This window comes from Cygnus olor, chromosome 1, assembly GCF_009769625.2.
Source record: "Cygnus olor isolate bCygOlo1 chromosome 1, bCygOlo1.pri.v2, whole genome shotgun sequence".
NCBI classification, from domain to species: Eukaryota; Metazoa; Chordata; class Aves; order Anseriformes; family Anatidae; genus Cygnus; species Cygnus olor.
Genome location: NC_049169.1, coordinates 9,883,289 through 9,905,384, shown reverse-complemented (window position 1 = coordinate 9,905,384; position 22,096 = coordinate 9,883,289). Strand labels below are relative to the sequence as shown.

Here is a 22,096-nt window from a genome sequence, read left to right as displayed (position 1 = left end):
TGCTAAAACCCTCCGTTTATTATAGCTTACACACATCATCTCCAAACATACAAAACCATACAAACTTCAGTTCTGTGATTGGAGCTGCAGGAGTCCAAAATGAAGTGCACTACATGATGCATTTTTGTAATAAACATTGGCCTGTTCTTCTTTCTACTGCAAAGACGGAGATTTTCTGCAGACTTAGGGAAGACAGAAATAGGCTTCTGTTAAGTATAGATTGCCTTTACATGTTATTACAGATGATGGAAAACTTACTCTTACTGTAGATACCTAAAATACTAATGTTCATCTATCCTTACAGGTCTTACTGGATAGCAGTTCCTTCATAACTCTCTCTACCTAGAATTAAAAGACTTTCCAAGGCAAAACAAACACATGAGCTTTTTCAGTTCCCTTGTAAAGGAGATTCTTGTTTTTGAGGATCCTAATCTGTCTATTTTTACACTGCTAAATGGGGTGCCAACTTTTCAGAAGAAATCCATTAGTGATTTTCTTCACCCTGCAAGCCATGCCGTCAAGTGCCTTGAGTAGGACTAGAGATGTGACAGACTTGACATAGCACTTTTGTTCAGAGTACAAACACCGAATACAGGAAAGCGCTACCCTGCCTTCCAGCTCAGTGATATAGAAGCTATGTGCCCTCATAACGTACAAGTAATTAAAATATATTTTATGCATTATCATCTGCAACATCTAAAAAAAAAAATAAAACCTTCATTCTACTAGTTGGGAGCACCGAATTATTTTATTCATGACATTTTAGTAACAACATCCATGGAGAATTAAATTGAGGAAAATTATAGCACCATGTTCTACAGCTCACTTTTCTTTATGCATTCAGAATCTAACAGTTGACTCCAATAACAAATGTGAATTACACTTCAGTTCTCCTTATCCCAAACAAAATCAACACAATTGAAGGCAATCTGGAGCCTAGTCTTTTCTGTGAAAGTGTTTGGATTTCTTCTAACCATGCAAGCCCATCAAAAGCGATGTGAAAACTGTCAGAGCTAGTGCATCGACTGGCAGGCTCAATTTCTCTTGCAGATGATGTAGGGGAGGAATAGAATTCAGCTCAATTCTAAGATTCCAGATGTGCAATGAGAAGGAAACTTGGACTTGCAGATTGAACATATTTCACAGAAAACGTACTGACACACAATGCAAATGAAGCTCTTGAAGCCATTTTAACAGTCCTTTCACAGAACAGAGCTGCGTTCCGAGGCAATGGGTCTCATTCTCATTTAGTCATTTGGTACTATAAAAAGGAACTGTAAGATATGCATAAAATACTAAGATCCCTTTACATTGCCACAGAAGCATAAAGATTTATAGGGCCTTCACACTGCCACAGAGATGTAAAGGGACTTTGCTGACATTGCTCAGCTCTGCCCCAAAGCTTTATCAAAAGGATCTGTTTCTAGTCTGGAAACATATTGGCTTATCGGGTTCCTGACAACTTCAGAGAGAAGGAAAGTGAGGAATCCAGATTTGGCTCTCTGAAGACATTTCTGCCAAGATGATATGAGAAACATGAAAAATTAAAACACTTGAGTCCGTGATTTTATGCAGCTTCAAGTAAGGTGGTAGAATACTGTCACAGAGAAGAAACTAGCCCAGAAAATCCTGTTATGAACAAAAAAGAACAGCTACCACAGAACAAACTAAATCTGTTTTTTTCAACATACAGCTGGAAAGGTCTTCTAAACAAGCCTGGGCAAAACTAGAGACAAACTTTTCCTTTGATACCATCGCTCCATGAATAACATCTCAGCTATTTGAAGTAATCACGGTGAAACAAACATAACTATTGCATACACTGTGCAAGTGATCCTCATTTTAGGCAAAGAGTTTATCACTACAAAATAAATATTTATTTTCCTTTCAGACATCAGCTGTGAAAGGTGACTAGGGAGTTCATCAGGAAACGCTGACTCAGGATGCTTACAAAAACAGTGCTAGGTTCTCATCAGCAGCATGTTCCCCAGGTATCAATTTCACGAACTGCAGCAATGGATACAACCACTGTAGCTCGCATCTAAACCAGTGTTCGAGCAAACTTTTTAAATAGCCATTTTAACCGTTTTTAAATGCTACTTATATATCAAAGGTGTTTTAAAACTACTAAAATGCATTACTAGATGAATTGTATTATGCACTTACCACAACCTTAGCATACTCTGCTTAAATTACTAATACAAAAAGCTATAGCTTGTATTGAAGTATGGGTGTTTGGGGAGCTATTATTCTATGGCTTATACAATTAGAATCATAAACTAAAATAATGAACAATCCCCCCGCACCCCCCTTTTTCCTCTTTTTTTTTTTTTTTTTTGAATGTCAGTATTTTGGAATCTCTGAAAGTGAGTGTTAACAGCCAAGCATGTGTTTAAGCTGCCTCATGCACAGGACAAGGAAAAAGAATTTGAAGCACAGCTCAGCGCACAGCATCACGCATCACAGATTGCTTTCCTTAACTGCATCTAGATTCAACATTCTAGAAATGCATACACGACAAACAAAAAACAGAACGGAAAATCAGGAGCGCAGCAAAGAAAAGGTTCAGAAGGTTCATCTGTGCTGCACAGAGCGCACCCGAGCGTGGCTGGGATCTGAGCAGGGCTTATGCTGAGTGCTGGGAGCAGGGCTGGGCCACGCATCCTGCCCACTGATTCCCCAGCAAACAGCAGCCCCACATCACGTGGCCTAACATAGTAGTAAATTACAGTTGCTGAGCAACAGCAATACTGGCACAGATGGCTCCCTGCAGTTGACATCTTTAGCTATGCAGATTAATTTATTATTTACTCGTGTTAAAAACTGGACAGGACAGTTTTCTGGGCTAGTGATAAAACACTCCAACATATTGTAGAATATTGCCCAATTAAATCACAGATAAATTATTTGTCATGTATAGCTGTGTGCTTCTTCCCACGTTCCCATAACCCTTTCTTAACAGAAAAAAAAAAAAAAAAGAAAAAAAAAGAAAAAAACCGCAGGGCATCAAAACCATTAACTATCAATCATCAATACCATAAACTAATTGTAAATGTAAAGCAGCAATGCAGGCAAGCAGTCTTCCTCCGAAAAAAAAATGTCACAGGATTGTGCTTTAGAATATTCCACAGAGAAAACCAGCATTCTGTACTAGGGGCAAAAATAAAGAAAAAAAATTCATTTCATCTCCAAAATTGTGAAAAATCTCCACTTCCATATAACTTGCAGCATTAGTACCACTGGAACACCCCAGGTGTTTGAACCAACACCAGTATTTCACTCAAAAATATTTCAAGCATTGATCGTCTTTAAAAGATAACTAACTAAACAAGGCTTGTCTGAATCTAGCCAGTGTAAATTCAGACTAAACTCTATCCTCTTTTACAGAATATCTCTAACTTTTCTTTGGCATAATTAAGAGTGGATATCTAAATTAATGCTTTTGAGAAAGTTAAAATACAAAATCAAGGCACCGATTTTAACTTTTCTTTCTTTACGCCTCATGATTATAACAGCTGATGGTTAGACTCAAGTCCTTTCCCCCCTCTCTTTTATTTTGCTTTATTTATATAAATCTAAATATCCCTCCAGGCTAAGTTTATATAGGGGAAACACTTTCAAAGCTGTTTTTCCTTGTATTAAAAGAAAAATCTATTTCATGACACATCACTATCCACAGTGATGGCAGCTTTATTTTTGTTTATACCTCATTTCCAGTCCATGTTGCATATGGGTTCTAATGCCCTACTACAACAGAACAGTGCCCAGACTAAACTGCATGGAATATTTGAAATCAATCATTTGCTTCCTTCACTGTCATGTTATCAACAAAGATTTAATAGAGTAATTTCTATTAATTTTATTACAGGTATAAGCAAAATTTTTCTGGATTCACCACAGGAATTACAGTCATCTTCCTTAAGTAGTATTTTAAATTATTTTATATTCCTTTCCCTAAACATGCTAATAATAATGATAATAACCGAGGAAAATTAATGCCCTTCTGACTGCTTAAATTCTCTTTAGTTACCGAAAACATTTCATGTCCAAGCACTTGCTACTGTTTAGGATACTTGGAGATGTAGCACATTAATAAAAACAATTACAAATACTGAATATCATTATGAGCATCTGAACTAAATTCTGTTATCTGTTAAATACTGCTAAGTTATCAGTGATTGTGATAAGATTGTACATAAAAATGGATTCAGAAAGAAAGACCAAAAATCAAGACTTGTACCTAGAGCAACCAATCAGGAAATTTCCCTAGCTCTACTGTTAGAAGAAAAAAATTGACACCATCGCCATTCACCATTCACCCAAGACAAAAAAAAAATATTTATATTTTCAGATTGGTTTAAAAAAAATAAAAAAGGTTGGAAGTTTCTCTTTTGAAGCGGCTGGTAAAAGGTCCAGTAAAACATTCTACTTGATCTGAAATTACACACTCCACGCTGGGAGACATAACCCTTTCCCCGCGCTCTCCTTTCCATTGTCTATTAAGTCAACTTTAATGCAGACATGTTATTTCAAAGATAGCCAGAACCAATAAAATTGGTTTTAGAGAGTTCACCTTCCTCCATCCAGCAGATCTTTGGGCAAGTAAACAATTTCTACACCTGTATACACACCTTCATGTTATCTGAAAGTGCAATTTCCAGCAAGGATGTAAGTAAAAAATTACACCCTGGTTCAAAACTAATTTTATATGATCTCTCAAAAGCATGTTGAAACAGCGGGTGAAACACCTACTGAGGTAGGTACATCGCATGAAAAATAATCCTTCTAAAAACCGCCTAGAAGACAGGCACCCTGCACACATATGCATCAAGGGTCTCCTGGTGGAGAGCTCCCATACAACCAAGGTTCCAGCATTAATAGCTTTGAAACTCCACTTCATCACCAACTTTACAGATGCACATCATAAATAAGCTATCAAACATATGCATTGATCACTTAGATTTATCTATAATAGCTTGTGCTTTTTTTTAATCTAACTTCATTTAAAAAAAAAAAAAAACACACACATGAACGTGGAACCAAATGGATAGTCCCTCAGACGTATACGCCCATTTAAGAAAACCTACTCAAATTCAGATGAACTGAACCAACACAGATACACAGATGAATCTCTTTTGGGGTAGTGCTGGCTTCTGACACTCATAGCTGTTGGGAATGTTTTTAGCAAAATATTAAAAAAAAAAAAAATAGGGAGAGAAAAAAGAAATATCATCATGTGATAATGTAAATACACAGCTGCTACAAGTTTCTGATTTAAGTGAAAGAAAAACAGAACAGAGTACCAGTCAAACCTGTTTGTATTTTTCCCAGTACTTTATGCAACTGTTGCTAGGCACTCATGTGCCAGGGTGATGAGTGAGGTACGAATACCTAGACAGATTAGAGAGACATATGTTACTGAACACGTTATGTATGGTGTGCTTCCTCCCCGGACTGCGGTGCAAAACCAGGATACAGACTATCCCCTTTCTCCAGGGGGACAGCAATGTCAGATGGTTCAGAGAAACAGTTCCAGTGGTCTGACCTTGTGGCAGTGAAGTATCACTTTCTGCTGGTAGTTACACAGTTCTCTCCAGTGAGTAAAAACAGACCCAGTGCATGCACTACTGCATTTTAAATGGAAGTCCAAATGAAAAAGATAATACAAATAAAATAAAAAACCCTGCACTTTCCATAATGGTTTTACAACACATACAATTACTTTCTGAGCCAGTCTGTAAATCCTGCTATATTCCTTCCAGAATCAGCTAGAAATGTAGAATATAGAAATTTAGACAGATCTACACTGGGAAAGATCATAACCACTCTGCTGGTTATGAAGACTGAACTATCCTGTAAGAAACTTGTAAGAAGATGCTAAAGAGGTTTTTAAGAAGGTAGTTCAAACAGCTGTACAGGGGAAAATGTCAGAGAACAAAATTAATATAAATCCTTTTCTAAATAAACGCCTTTAACTCTCCCCACCTCCACTTTGGAGGTACTGCTTTCAGATAGGTAACGTGTTTTAACATAATCAATAAAAATACAGGCTATAACAGGCATGGCAAAGGCAACAACACAGGATTACAGAATCATTAAATTTTTCAAAAAGGATAGGAAGAGAAGTCTAACATTAAGAGGTGCAGATAAAGTCAGTAATTGCATGAGTAATAGAAGGACTTTTGTTCCGTAACAGCTTAGAAGGACTTGAAATAAAAGAAACCAAAAGAAAAAGCTTGCAACATAATCAAGAGAACTGACAGCTAAAACAAAGGCCATGGGTTTTGTGCTAGACAGGAAGGAAAGTGTAAATTATTATGGACAAACTAAAAACTTTTTAATAATTTAAATATTAAAATTAAAGGGAAACTAGAAGGAAAGACTGAGAATAACTCAAGTGGGAACCTTTGCACATGGAGCAAGACAAATTTTCTTATGTGCCAGAACAGGTTCTATTACTTTGCTCCAACTGTTCAGTAGTAGTCAGATGTGATTTCATTGCACTTCACTGCAGATCAGAGCAGGACACCCACAATGAAGTTTCAGCAAGACAGCTGGTGGTGCAAAGCTGAGCAAATGAGAAAAGCCTGAGTGGGAGTTAGCAGATTAGAACTAATAGCTGAATAAATTAGATGCCCAATACCTTCATTTACTGAAATGATTTCATCATGAAATAAATGCATATCCTGTGTTTACTTCAATGCGTAATATGAAATTCAAATTTGCTTTTACATATGTATGTAATCAGTTAGTCTTAAATGCAGCTGTATTTATTGTCTTAAAGTCCTGAATTTCACACTTACAGAGTACCCTCTTCAAAAACTAGTTGTTTCACAGAATTTCCAACTACTTTGAGACCTTCTTACATAAACACACTTTCTTTCTCTCTCTTAAAATCCACTTAATTTGAACACAACAAAGTTGTCAACCATTTCCACAGAACATCGGAAGTTTTAAAGGAAGTTGAAATTGGAGCTCTGAGAGACTCCAGGAAATCACTAAGGAAATAGAACTCAGCACTCACAAATAAATGTAAGAGATTCTGGTCTAAAAACACTGTCAGAACTTGAAGGTAAAGCTTTCCTACAGAAGTTCCTCTGACTTTAACAACAATCCATCGCATTACTTGTCCATTATATGTCAATGACTTTTTTTTTCCACCCTAAGCTATCGAGAATGAAACGTTGGAAATATGACAGTAGATCTTCAGATTTTAAATAAGGTATATTTTTTTTCCTTGCACAGGCCCTGATAATGTGAGAATCTGTTTAGTTGCAGATGCTCCAAAATTTCTGCACAGGGCTGTTTAAGTCAATCCTTTTCCAGTCCTATAGATCCACAAGCATTAATGCCAACTTATCTCAAGCCTGACTTTCCCTAAATTCAAACAAGAGAACACACTGCTAAATGATTCAATGTGTTACCAATACTACTGCAACTGCAAGTCCTTCAGGTTTAACTTTGACAAATTTAACAATAAATCAACAAATAATTGTCAGATGTCTGTCTTTCACCAGGTACCGCCTAAAAATATCACTAATAAACGTGTGCAATCTAAAGACCAAAAATCTCCTTAAATCACTGCAGTACAAAGCAAACAAGAGCAAATAAGTTGCACAGAGAGGTTGTGGAATCTACATCCCTGAAGATATTCAGAACTGGACACAGTCCTGAGCAACCTGCTTTAGGTGACCCTGCTTTGAGCAGGAAGTCGGACTACACAACCTCCAGATGCACCTAACAACCTTAGCAATGCTTTGATTCTGCAATTTTATATCTAGGGTTATTTGACAGATTCCAAATAAAGTACCAGTCTATATTTCTTCCTATTGACATCTCTGCTCTGTTCAGCTAAACTAATACCAAAACAAGACAAAAATAAGATTTCCAAATCCCCTTTCTGTCTGCTTTATTACTAGCCAGTCTTTGGTGCCAGGTCTGCTATGCTTGAATTTCTATAAATTGATTAAAGTGTTTTTATTGGAAAAAAAGGAAAAAAAAAACACAAACACCTACATTGCAAATTTAAAATTAGAGTATCAGGATGCATAAGCAGCTCTTCAAGCAATAAGAAGAGACCAGACATTCATATGAAGCCTTATTTCCATACAGATCAAGTAAAGTACAAATATATGTACAGGCATATATATAAAGCTAATGCAAACATCAGGTTAAGGTAGGTTCATTTGAAGTCCTAATATTACTTTCTATGCCATTTCTATGTTATATAATTACAGTAAGAATGGTGATCAAGGTTAGAAACAGTCCACAGAGATCTCTCTTAGCATCCCACAAGAATGAAATAACCTGAGTATCACCAAGTCAAAACTCATGACTCAGGCTTTCAGCTAATGAATGCTGACACAGTTATGAAGCAAATCCACCCCAAATCCTTTTCCAAAACCCACACTGGAGCTATGAACACTGTCATTTCCATATTTGGTTGTTTACTTAGCTCTTGTAGCAGCATATTTTATGCATTTATAAACGTGATAGCACGTGACCATTGTGGTCTGATTATAAACATGGCAAATGAGTACTTAAAATCAAGGAAAACAGCAAAACACTCACAACAGTGTTCCCCTTTTTATATGAAGAAACAAGAGAACACTTTTGAAGACTGTACAAACAGAGAACCACCACCTTCTTTTTCCCCTAAATCCCCTCTTACTTGCAGGTGTTTTCCTAAATAGTATGATTTGTTTCTCTGAACTTGATAAGGCCTTAAATGATCATGATAGTCCATAGAAACATATCTGATGTTTCAGCATAATGAAGTTAAACTTTTGTCCTCTGGTAACGAACATCAGTTTAAAAGCTACTCACCTCTGTTATGTGAGGATTAGGATTAAATCCACACAGACTGCAGACTACAGTATGACACTGCGTGCATGTATTGTAATTGGCCTTTTCTGGAGTATGCAGCAGCAGTTCAGTGGTAGTGCAAAGAGGACAAAAGGTTTTCTTTGGGGCAGATTCAGCAGGTTGGGTTGCACTGGCTTGCTTTTGCTGTGAGGGTTTTTCAGGCTCTGGTTGCTGGCCTGGTGGTTTTGTAAGTCCTGGCTGTGGTACTGGGGCCTTTGTGGCCCCTGCAGTCTGAGGTGGTGGTTTTGTAGGCCCAGACTGTGGTGGTGCTTGTTTTACAGGCCCGGTCTGCTGCAGAGGTGGCTTCCCAGGTCCAGGCTGTGATGCTTGTTTTGCAGGTCCCATTTGCTGAGCAGATGGCTTTTCAGGTCCAGGTTGCTGAGAAGGCTGTTTCGGAGGCCCTGCTTGCTGGGAAGACGGCTTGACAGGACCTCCTTGCCTTGCCGGTTGTTGAGATGGCTGTTTTACAGGTCCCAGCTGCTGTGATGATGGTTTCGCAGGAGGTGGCGCTTGGGATGATGTTCGAGCACTGTCTGGCTGCTGTGGTAATGGCTTTGCTGGGCCCGCTGAAGGTTTTGCAGAAGTTTGTTGCTGAACAGGCTTTGTTGGTTCCGACTGTTGGGGTTGAGATTTTTGTGGTCCTCGTGGCTGGGGTGGTTGTTTCACTTGTTCTAGCTTAGAGTCTGCTGGGTGACCAGGGCCTGGTTTCTGAATTTGCTTTGGCTCCCCAGGTTGCTGCTGCTGAGGCACTGCTTTGGAAGACTCACTTTGCTGAGGGGTAGGTTTGACATGTCCTTGTGGCTGAACTGGCTTTGGAGACTGTTGTTGAGCTGGAAGTTTTGCACTGCCCCTCTGCTCCTCAGGTTTCCCCTGCTCTTTCTGGATAACCTTTTGTTTCCTACCGGCTTCTTCATGGGCTGTATCTGAATCTGATATCAAATCAAAAGGATTGAATTTGTTCACAACTGATGTGACTGCGCTCAATGGATTGGCTTCTGAGAGAAAACTGGGCATCATACTTGACTTCTGATCTTCTCTAAAATCAGTCCTGGACTTTGATTCCCTTAGACTAATAGAAGAAGGACTCCGTCCAGGTGCCCGTTGTTCTGTCTTCAGCACATCTACTGTTCTGCTTTTACTTAAACCTGGTCCTGGATCTGGAGGCTTACTTGGCTGTCTGGGATGGTGGCTTGTATCAAGCTCAGGATGTCTGCAGAAAAAAAAAAAAGAAAAAAAAAAGGAAAAAAAAAAAGCAATAAAATTAAAATAATGCACAGTATTAGGGAAAAAAAATAACCTGTATCTGTGCCTCTGGAAGTGCTTAGGTAACACTGAAGTTCCTCAGGTGCTTAAGTGTTTGCAAGACCGAGACTTATTACACCGACTGCAAGCGCATGTAAAAAGTATTTAAATTAAAAGTATTGTTCTATAAAGGCTTATGTAAATATTCACAAAATGACTTACTATTTAGAAAATAATCTAGTACAATAACCATATTTAACCAGATAATTTTCTCTTCAAAAAGCTGAAGAACTCAAAGCTACAACTTCCTGTTATACCTACATCCAAATGACTAACTTTCCACTCTGTCCCTTGAGATACAAACATTTGGAGACAAAGACTGAAAATAACAATTTTTTTGGAAAATGAGCAGATCAAAGAACAACTTACACACACACACTACAAAATGTTTATGCACTTGTATTCTGGCTATTTGCACAAAATTTTGATATATATAGAATTCAATATGCAGCAGGAATTTAAACTCCTGCAAATCCAGGTATATTAGGAAGTATATGGTTTTTTGTTTGTTTGTTTTTGGTGGAAGTATTTACTTCACCACTTAACAAACATAAGAATTTTCAACCAGTTGAAACATGCCAGTTGATAGAATAAGCTTGAAGGGTTTTTTGTTTTTGTTTTTCAAGTAGAACTATCGAGGAGCTTCCTCCCAGCATGACCCCAAAAACTTGCATTGCCCTTAAATAAAAACCCTCTCTCCAATAAAATTACATAGAGATGTTTCCTAATTTTCTAACAACAACATTTTGCTTTGTTTTCACATAGGAGAAAAGAAGACTAAAAAAGTAGGAACTAAAATCAAGACTATATCTTTAAACGTGGCACAGTATCCTACCTGTTGCTATACTCAACTGCAGCTTGAGGAAATCATATTGTACGCAGTGCTATTGCTGAAGGATGTATTAAAATATTTTATTCAGTGCTATCATTGTGATTTTGCTGGAAGATACGGTGTTCTCTTCAGCACAAAAACAGTGTTGCAACTATAAAATTTTCAGTTTTCAGTTTGAGAGATCCAGTTAACTGTGATCTTGTTTTTCCAGGCATTACATTTATTTTTGGACATTCAGAGCAAAATAAACAATCATTTCTTAATTTAATTCTATTCCATAAACAGAACTGTGCAATATTTTTTTTTAGTTAAGAGTTTTATCAAAAGCCTATATAATTATATACAGTGCACTGAGCACTGTATTTTGCACTGTTAATATTACAATGGGCTTAGTATTATTGCTGATGAATATTTCGAGCTTTTATTGCGTACCTAGTTATAGCAATATAAAAGGATAAAGCTAAACGGTAGCCATTTCTGCAATTATAATTCTCACAACATGTGATTTTCTCTCAATCTTGTATCTGAACTTTTTTGGAAAATTAAAATTTTCCACATGTAATGCTTGTTAAGGACAAACTATTTCCAGCTTTCCATACCTACATTTACTCTTCCTCACTCCTTGTAAAATTCTTGGCCTTAAGAGTGAGAAGTTTACAACCTTAATATGCAACCCAACAAAGGGAGCAGCTGTGTCTCTACTGACACAGTAAATGCTAGTTAACTCATTCATGATAATAATAATTCACAAAGTTCCAACAATAATTTAATTCCATCAAGTATTTTACAGTTTTGCAATAAAATAAAATAAAATAAAATAAAATTAGTAGTTTCATTAGCAGATAGGTAGGTCTACATGCAGTTCTATTTTTTGCATTTTAGACAAGAACTCTAGGTTTATCTGAAGTATTGCTTGCTAAGTGAAATTATTCCAACTATTGTATCAGTAGCAGTCTGGTCCGCTTTCAGCATTCATGTCTGCAAGTGTTGGAATGCTTCAATCAAGCCATGCAAAAAGTGATGGGAAAAAAAGGTTCAACTGCACTTAACAGTTTTAATAAACTCAGGTCAGGAAACTTGGTACCACAGCCAAACCTTAGGGTGTGAAAATGAAAGAAGAAAATAAAACTATTTATAAAAAATGAGCTTGGACATTAACAGGAATAAATAACTGTTAACTCTTGTTGCAGTGGAGGTTCTCCTTCAGTTTTCACTTTTATCAGAATAATGTGATCCATAAATTTCCACCTGATCCGATGTCAGGACTTAAAATGAGATTACAACCCATGAATATACTGAATAAAAAAATCGAAGTGATTCTGCAAGGCCGCTGGTGTACTCTCAAGACTAGATTTGTCTTGCCTTTATACATAATAATGTTTCTAAGCAATGGAGACTGAGTGTGCTTAAATAGTGGAAGAAAAAGCCTTGAAAAGACAAGCTCCTTGAGAAATGTTACCTCTTTCAAAAGCCAGGATTTAATCTCTTTAGTTTTAGGTAGCTGAAGATTGAAGCCTTCTTTTCTACAGCTATTTTACAGCCAATTGCAGACTGACATCAAATGAATTTAGTTAAACTGGAGAATTAGAAATTCTAAGGGCGAAAAAAAAGTGTCTTTATTTGACAAGTGTTTTCTTATTTTTAAACCACAAAAAACAGCATCAATCTAAATTCAACAAACAAAATAATTTAGTCCTCCCTCACCTAATTCCTTTCTTTGCTCTATGTTTCTCCTCACTTTGGCCTTGATTCACAGAATTCATCTTTATTCATTTAAGTGAGTATTATAGCCAAATCAAAGCTTGCCTTGTAATTAAGCAGAAGTTTAACAAAAAGACTGTTAGTCTAGTTATTCTAAAATAGTTTTTATAGTTATGGCATTAAAGGCATGTCTTATTACCATTCATCAGTATAAATAATTTTGAAAAGAACTACAATTACTAAACAAGATAGATATCTTTGTATCTACAGGCAAGATATGTATAAACTTAAACATAACCCTGGTGGCCTTTTTTTCAATTGACTTCTCCTTTAAAAAAAAAAAAAAAAAAGTGATGGTATTACCAAAAATACAATTTTCTTCTAGAAAGTACACCACAAATGCATTTTAGATACTCGGTAAGGGCTTAGCATTTTTTTTCTAAAAATACATCGTTCTTTCTTGCTACTGTATGTTATGAACAACTTAATGAATTGAAAACAAGTAAAAAACCACAGTGATCTACTCAAAATAAAAATGATTGTATTAGATGGCTCATATATTAAGTTTGGTCACCTATTCCTTTCAGGTGATGTGGAATAATTCCTTAGCAAGTGGACATCTGACAAAGTTGCAGGATCATTCAATGCAACTAGGACAACTAGAACAAGCTTACAAATTAACTGTGCATATTTCAGCTAAAACTCCTAAACATTTTTTTGTTTTGCTTTGTTTTAAGACAGGCAGTTGAAATCGGATGGAATTATTCTATAGGTCCTAAGCATCCCAAACTCTGCCTGGAACCAAGAGAATATAACACTGAAAAATATAATAATAGTAATAATAATTTACTGGGGGCCTGGGGGGGGAGGGGGGGATTTAAAATAGAAAATAATGATCAGTCTCTCAGACTGGATAATCACTAATGTTTAAATGCAAGTACAGATGAAAACATCCAGTTAACAAGACATGGAAAAAAACACACACAAGTACTAAGAGACAACCTAACAGGGTCACTGGTATAATGCAAGGCTATATACACTGGAAGCCTGAATATCAGCATTCCTCTTTTGATCACCATTTCAATCATTTAACTTTTGGACTGGCATAGTCAAATCAGAAAAAAAAGCTGTTGAAAACAACAGTTGTAGAGCATTGTTTAATAAGGACTTTCCACACAGACTAAAAAAAAAATAAATAAAGTTTGAAGCTATGCAATCTGAGTCTCAGCAGGCTAGTTCTTTACTTGGGTTAAAGTCTAGAAGAGGCTGATCCTTAATCTTTAGGTGAGTCTTACTCCAAGGGTTTGGGTCAAGTACTTCATAATCATTCCCATCATTGCTGGCAAATTTCAGCAGCAAATAGAGGTATACAAGAGGAGCAAGTAAAGCCAAAAAAACAAAGACAAGTAGTAACCTCATTACATTATGACAGGCACAAAGATATTACGATGGGAATCACTACACACCCACAAGAGAAGCTAGATGATAGGCTATTTTACTGACCTGGAGTTAAAAAGGACAATTTTAACAACAACAACAAAAAAAGGCAGTAATTCACAAATCTAGACTGCCTTTACTTTAAACAGAGAATGAAAGTATGGTGTGCTAATAAGATCAAAAGTATTTCTAATAATAGTGCGTTTTTTAGGGAAAAAAAAATATAAATGTAGGAATATTCATATTTTAGCCTGTTCTACAGTCTTCCTAGGACATTTATCTTTATACTGGAAGATTAGTATGAAACAACAAACTTTGTACCATTGTTCATAAGCTGTTTATACATAATGGAATTCTGAGCTTAGTTTCACAGAACTGATCACCTGAACCGCATGGAATATTATATTCTACATACAGTGTTAATACCTGCTTAACAAATATGCACGATTTGACTTCCAGTTGAAAATAATAATAGTAATAAAAAAATAAAACAGACATCTATCTCAGTTATAATACCAATGACTTCTGTACTTTACCCAAGGATGAATATGGTCCCACCCTCGCTTCTTTTCTAAAATTCACCTATATAATCCCGGTATTATATAAACGAAACATGCATTTATCAGGGGTGAGGTCAATACACAAGAACCGTGTTGAATAGTACAGGAGGCTCCCTTCAGCATCCCCCTTCAAGACAAACAACACACCCAGACCCGGAGACGGAGAGCAACCGAGACGTCAGCCCTGGAAGTAGGGGAAGGGGAAGGCAGCAGGTTCAGGACCGGGGACAGGGGCAGGGGAAGGCGGAGGGTTTAGGACCAGAGACAGGGACAGGGAAAGGAGGAGGGTTTAGGATCAGGGACAGGGACACGGAGGCCAAACTGCGGGTACCAACCAGGGCAGGCCGGCGCTGGGGAGCGAACCCAGGCGGGCCGGGGACATCGGGCTTGTTGCACTTCGGGCAGTGAATTTACTATGGGGTAGGGAAGAACAGGGGAAGGGAGTGACCTAGTCTTCACAGATGAACGACGAGGTAAAGCCATTACTACACAGAACACTGAATTCCTGTTCTCTCGCCTCTCTTCCCTTCTCAAGGGAAAAAAAAAAAAATCGAGAGGAAAAATAAAGGAAAAAAAAACACTGGAACAGACCTCCTCCTCCATCCATTACTATTTAATGAAGCCAAATGATAGTTGTAGAGGATAAGAACTGGCAGAGTAATGGCTAGCAAATGCATTATGCCCAAAAGCTTTGAAAGATTCAACAAGAATGCCTCTCCCCATACCTCCATAAAGAGATGCTTACAAAATCCATCCGCCCTGGGGAGAGCTTCCCCGGCTACTACCTGAGCAGTGGGGCACTCCAGCCCCATAAAGCGCACACGCACACAGAGAAAACCGAGATGTTGTCTGCGAATCTCCCCCTCTAAAGGGGTAGAAAGTACCCGTGCTCCGGATCGGTGTGACGGGAGGGAAGGGGAGAGGGCGCAGCCCACTGGAACCGAGGACCGCCGTTATTAGCAGAAAGCCCCGGAGTGGGAAAGAAAAAGCTGGGCTGCGAGCTCCATCCCAGTGCCAGCCACCCCTTTCCCTCCGGCAGGCAGCAAACCGCAACGCCCGCTCCCGATGCAGCGGGCCCGGATCGTATCGCGACTCGCCCCCAGCCCCACCGCGAGGAACCGGGGTGAAAGGGGGAAGGGAGCAGGGGGAAGAAGGGCGATTTTCCGCGCGTGCCTTTGCATGGGAGGCGGCTCCGCGCCGGCGAGGTTCCCTCTGGGCAGCCCCTGCGCCCTTGACATGACAGCGGCGATCTGCCTCCTCTCCTCCTCGCTCAGCTGGCTCAGGTCCGCCTCCACGCCGGCCGGCACCAGGCGCTGCAAAGGGGCCGCGGGGCCGCCGCCATCCCCGGCCGCCGCCGCCGCCCCTTCGGGGAAGGCTCCCAGCCCTTCTCCTCCTTCCAGGCTCGCCTCGTTGCCCATGGCCGCTGCTCGCCGCTCTCCTCCTCTCTCCCCAATTCAGGCTCGGACCGGGGATGGGGGGCGGCTGGCCGGCTGACAGCGCCGTTCCCCGGCGGGCGCTCAAAGCTCCGCGGCCGCCACCGCGGCCCCGAGCGGCGGCACCGGCGGCAGCAGCGAGGCCGGGCTCGGTGGCTGCCGCCGCGGCTGCCGGGGAGGAGCGGCGCCGCCAGCCGCCCGCCGCCCCACGCAGCGCATGCTCCGGGCGGCTCCCCACGCACACGCACTCACACTCCTCACACTCACACACACGCGCGCCGCCCCACCCCGCCGTTAAAGCCAACCCCGCACACGGCACACCGCGGGGATCCGGCCGAAAGCGGCGCGGAGGAAGGGGAAGGTGGGAGGTACAGCTGGAGGATGCCCACCCGAGGTTTCCCTCCCCAGCAGGGCCGGCTAAAGCAGGTTGTTCGGGTTGTTGAGCTTTGAGAGTCTCCATAAATGAAGATTTCACAGCCTCTCGGGGCTCTCACGTTCCAGGATTTGACTGCCCTCGTGATGACTGTGGCTTTTTGCAGGACTGGAGAGCCCCAGGCTGGATACCATACTCCACATGCAGTCTCACGACTGCTGAATAGAGAAGAATCACCTCCTTTATCCCACTGGCTGCACCTGTGGTGATATAGCCCAGCCCACAGCCACCATTCTGCATCACAAGGACATGCTGCTGCCCACCAGGACTTTTTCTGGAAAGCTGCTGCCTGGCCACTCACCACCCAGCCTCTCCCAGCACATAGGGTTACTGCATCCCAGGTACAGGACTTTGTACTTAGCTCTCTTCAACTTTGTGATGTTCCTGCCAGCCCGTTCATTGCTCCTGCCTGTCAGGATCCCAAAAGCAGCAGCCCTGTGCTTCACTATTTTACTGTGTGTCAACCACTCTCCCCAGCTGGCATCAGCCACATGCCAGCCAAGGGAGTATTCCATACCTTTGCTCACATCATAAATGGAGACATTAGATACTGCTTGTCACAGCTAGTAACCTTGCCATCAGTTGGACTAGAAACTGCTAACCACAACCCATTTGAGCCTGACAGTTCAGCCTATTTTTCATCTACTGTACAGGTCTCGCTAATTTGGCTCCAATGATATTATGGGAAATCATACTGAAAGCCTGATGGAGTATCAGTTGCTTGGGGTGAACACATGCTGGCTGTTTCCAATCACATTCTTGTCCTTCATGTGCTTGGATAGGGCTTCCAGGAGGATTTGCTCTGTAACCTTCCCAGGAAGGAAACTAGTCCAATTAGGCTAACTGGCTTGGAGTTCTCTTGTGGATCCCCTTCTTGCCTTTTTTTAAAGACAGGTGCAGTGCTTGCCTGTTTCTGGTCATTAGGAAAATTTCCCAATGACTTTTTGAAAATGATAGAAAGTCACTTTGCATTAGCATTAACCAGGTCTCTCAGCATCCTTTGATCCAGCCCATCTTAGTCCCTTGAGCTTCTGTATGTCCAAACAATTTAAGTGCTCCCTAAATCTATCTTACTCTAATATAGATAATGTTTCACTCTCACATACTCTTTGCTGCTAGGCTAAGGGACCTGGGAGACTGAAGGACAAATCTTACCCATAAATGCCATGGCAAAGAGCCACTAAGTACCTTGCTTGCCCTTTCTATATCTTTTGTCACGAGTTTTCCTGCCCTGTTTGGGGGCATTTTTTTTTTTTCCAATAGCCAAATAGACTCCCTAGAGACCTTGCTAAGTTGTGGCTCTAATTAACACATTGGAATATTCAAAACAAACACCTAGTTCTTCACAAATAACAGTTGTTTTCACTACAAGGATGTGATAGCATTTGGTGTTCTTGCTCGTCTCCTTCTGTACTGCCATTACTATCTTTTTCTAGAAACAGCTGTATGTACAATGCACATCATCTCCCAACATGACCTCGGTAAGGATGCCATCCAAATATTTATAGTACGTTCGTATATCTACAATCAGAAACCTTCCGCCCCCCCCCCACTGGTTCACAATAAATGATTAAACTGGTAGCAGTTGGGGGCTCTCTACTTTTCTCTCAAGTGACTTTTAAGTTAGACTTCAAAGGAACAGCGCAGGAGATGACGTGATAAAGCACAGAGGGAAAATCCTCTAAATGGAGAAGCATAACATGAGTGTAAGTAGATGCCTGCTCACATGGTTTTCTGCGTAAAGACATGACAGAGGCCTGTGACACATGGCACACCCAGACAAAGGCAGATTTACCTGGCATTTGAAGAAAAGATTAAGGGGTTTAGAAAGAGGCAATTACACACAAATACACACACATCTCTCTTCATTTAGCACACAAGAATATCATGTACGAATGAATGTGCAAAGTGCTACTGCATGGAAGAAGGAAAATGCACAACAAACATGGGGAAAGAGGGATCTTATAGGTGAAAGCAGTTGGTTTTATGATACATAATAATGTAAACATCCCCATATACTTAAATATACTTATATACTTTAGTTACGTAGACTGAAAGTTTAATGCATTCCCAAATGCATTTTTTCTTAAAATACAACAACAAAAGTAAATCAGCTTCTTTATTCAAAGACAAAATAGGTAACTGGAGCATTGACACAGATCTAGAAATCATGTTCTGTTTAAAAACAGATGGTATATGTCAGCTATAGATGCATACAAAACAAGTGAGAACAAAACATCAAATTTCCTCAGTAAGACAATTAAAACTGGGGAAATAGCAGCTTTGATAGTGCTTACTGATTGAAACTACATACACTGTTCCTGTTTCACTGTTAATGTGTTCTGAGATAGAGCAAGGGAGGAAAGAGACATATGTGTAAAGAACTAAGCTGAGCCCATATGGAGAGGCAGGATGAGATATGACCTTCAGTGGGAAGTTCATGATTGGCTTCACTGGACCAAGGATGTCACCTTAAAATGATGATTTCAAATATCTTAAGGATTTTTGTGGAAACTGACTGTTTACACAATTCTATGACATTTACCTTTTCTTATGAAACAGTATGAAATCAATAGTTATCTGTCCCAGAATTCCCAGTGCAGGCCTGTTTTCCCTACACCCCATCATTTCCTTATCTTCCTTTCTCCCAAAACACTTCTTGCTGTCCAAAAGTGACACCAACTCTCCCACTTTAGCGTTACTGATGAAATTCACAAACTAATGAGGCATAACAGTCCATTGTGTCAAGGAAAGAAAAGTTATCAAATGAATCAGCTTTTTTCCTCAGAAGTCATAATGTCCAACTTGAAGGGAACAGCTTGGTGGTATCAGACTAAATACCTTTTTTTTAAAAATATATTTTCTTAATCACTGTCACTGGTAAATATGATTAAAACCCTTCAGAGATAAAACAGTCTCTTCAAAAGTGCATGCAAATTAGAACTCTGCATATAAATTTAGAGGGAGAAACATAGAAGCAAGTTCCCTTCCCTTAGATAGCAGATAACATAAAAAGGGTAATCATGAACAGAGGCAAACCCAACTATTCGTTGAGGGCTTGCTTACAGTTTTTGTAATATTTTCATTGCTTTTATCTGAATATAAACTAGATCAGCACAATACACAAACTCTGATATATTTTAGATCATCAGGTCCAATCATGGTATTATTATCCCAGCAAAACAAAGGTACAGGATATTTTAAGGTGGTGTAACTTCATTCAGACTAAGGACTGAACTGTGGTAATAATAGAGTATTTTTATCTGGGCCTGAACCACTTTGGTATGCAAAGTAGACATATCAGTTCTCCAAAAGAGCAAGTCCAGCTTAGAGGTGAGTAGGCAGAAGCAGCACAAGGCAATTGCTCATGTTTTGCCAGTGCCAAATCTGATCTGGGGCAAGTGAATCTCAGTTGAGTGTGTATCTTCAGCACTACAACGAACGCTCAAAGTTAATTCACTGATTAACAAGACTGGAGATATCCCATCTTCTCATCAGTAGCCTACTTAGTATGGACATACTTTTTACATTTTTTTAAGGGGGAAAAAGCTATACAGTGCATAGAATTTGAAGAATTAATGCTAAGATCATCAGAAGAAAGGAATAAGAGGTCAGTAACACCTTGGCACAAGCTGCCAAAATGGGAGGGGATGGAAAACTCTCACAGCTTAATAATATGCCTGGCATGATGCCCAGATAAAAGTGAAGAAGTAAGAATGTGCACAAATCATTAGCAATTAATGGGAAGCTTTACTGATCACTAACATGAAGGAAGGTAAAGAACAGCTAGAATTTGGATAAGCATATTTAAGAAATTGTACACATTAATGACACTATATTCTGATGTGTACAAATACCTAGCTAAATGTTGAAGTACCTCGATCAGAGTGACTTATCCCATTTTAGAGGTACAGAGACTGTAGAGGGTACTTTGAGTTTAGAAGACAATGCTAAGAAGCATCCATGCATTCATTCTATTGACTGTACACAATGAGCAATGCTTCTTAATGATAGCTCTTTCCAGACAGCTAACACGATATATTTGATAAATATAATCAAATATATAAAAATAAAGAAAAATAAGGAATACCCTAGTTGAGTCAGTTGCCCAGCTGTGCTTGCCCTCCTGTCCTCTTTACTATCTCAGGATGCATGTGAGCACACTGCACCAGAGATTAAATAAGGGTGGTGGAAGAAAGCAAAGTCACGGTAAATCAATACAGTGAATGGAATTCATCCAATACAAAAACCTGATGAAGTTTAAGAGCATGAGTCTGTATTCTAAAAAATGTTGTACAACACCTAGGAAGTAATATTTTCAAATATGACATGCTTTAAGTCTATATACACCAAAGCATATAAACCAAAAGCACGTGATACATTAGGAAACTACACATCTGTACATTCACCTGTACTATCAGGCCACTGGTGCAGTAAAGTCCTAGGAAGCTTATCAGTGCAGGTTACATGAGATACCTATTAAGGATGGCAACAGATGCACACACCGTATGTACTAAATGGCTGCACACTCTAAAACAAAAACATAGGAGAGAGTAAGGCTTCTTCTCTCACAAGTATGAATACTGTATTAAAACTACTCTCATCTAAGAAACAGCCAAAATTTGGCTAAGGATTGCATAGCAAGCATTCAAGATCATAATGAGTTTCCAGTCTCACATTACGAGTCACCAAAACAACAATTAAAGGGTCATAACAAGCTACCTTGCAAAGGACTATCAACATTCCATTAAAGTACGTACTACTCATCTCTCTCTATGCAAAGTTTTCCATTCCTTCATTTTGTACGTGCAGGTTGAGAATCCAAAGGAATAGTGACTTAGCCTGTTCCAAAGATCCTGCAAAAAGACCCACTTTACACCCAAAAAGGAAAAAAAAATACATAAAGGCTTCCAGGTAAGAGAAAACACCCTAGACAGAAATATTTGCAGCTCTCTGGAGTTCCTCAATTTCTGTTTTCTTGAGATACAATGCACTCTGACACAACACCATTAAAGTTCCAGCACACAATTTATTACTGAACAAATAACTTATAAACTGCAGATATTTTAGTCTTATCATCATCAGTCCAATCAAAACAAAACAGTATTAGTAAATGCTCTTTATCCCAGTGAATAGCCAGTGTGTAGACACTTGTCTGAATTATCCCAGCAATCTTACAACCAGATTTGCTTGCTTAAACAAAACGAGAAGGTCTGCCAACTGCCTACAGTGCAGCAATGCTGATACACTCGCAATATGGACTCCCACATTATAGTTTAGTCACAATGTTAAAAATCTTGTGTTTATTTGCAGTCAGTACTCCTAATACACAAATAGTGATTTGCATCCTAAATGGAAGAATGGGACAAAAAAGCCCTTAACCTCAAGGCCTGCATTCTAAACCACCCGCAACAAAAACAGTATGTAGTTTTGGCCTGCTGATCTCCAGTTGCTTTCTCTAATTTGAGTTCATCCGACTGCAGCAGTTGAGTACAACTCAGAGTGTTGCAAACATCATCATTAAGAGCTCAAT

General features: G+C 39.4%; 1 protein-coding gene across 9 annotated transcripts in view; it reads right to left on the bottom strand.

The window, feature by feature from the left end:
* Positions 1 to 16,340, bottom strand: part of PCLO (piccolo presynaptic cytomatrix protein) — a 372,356-nt gene extending 356,016 nt beyond the window's left edge. For 8 of the 9 annotated variants that reach the window (XM_040548292.1, XM_040548308.1, XM_040548314.1 and 5 more), the window contains exons 1-2: positions 15,871 to 16,250; positions 8,827 to 10,075 (exon numbers count right to left, since the gene is read on the bottom strand). In XM_040548292.1, the coding sequence (XP_040404226.1) occupies positions 8,827 to 10,075; positions 15,871 to 16,115 (1,494 nt within the window). In that variant the 5' untranslated portion in view covers positions 16,116 to 16,250. Of the gene's footprint in view, positions 1 to 8,826; positions 10,076 to 15,870 lie in introns of all 9 variants that reach the window. The other variant, XM_040548286.1, reaches the window with a different exon arrangement.
* Positions 16,341 to 22,096: the final 5,756 nt, after the last annotated feature.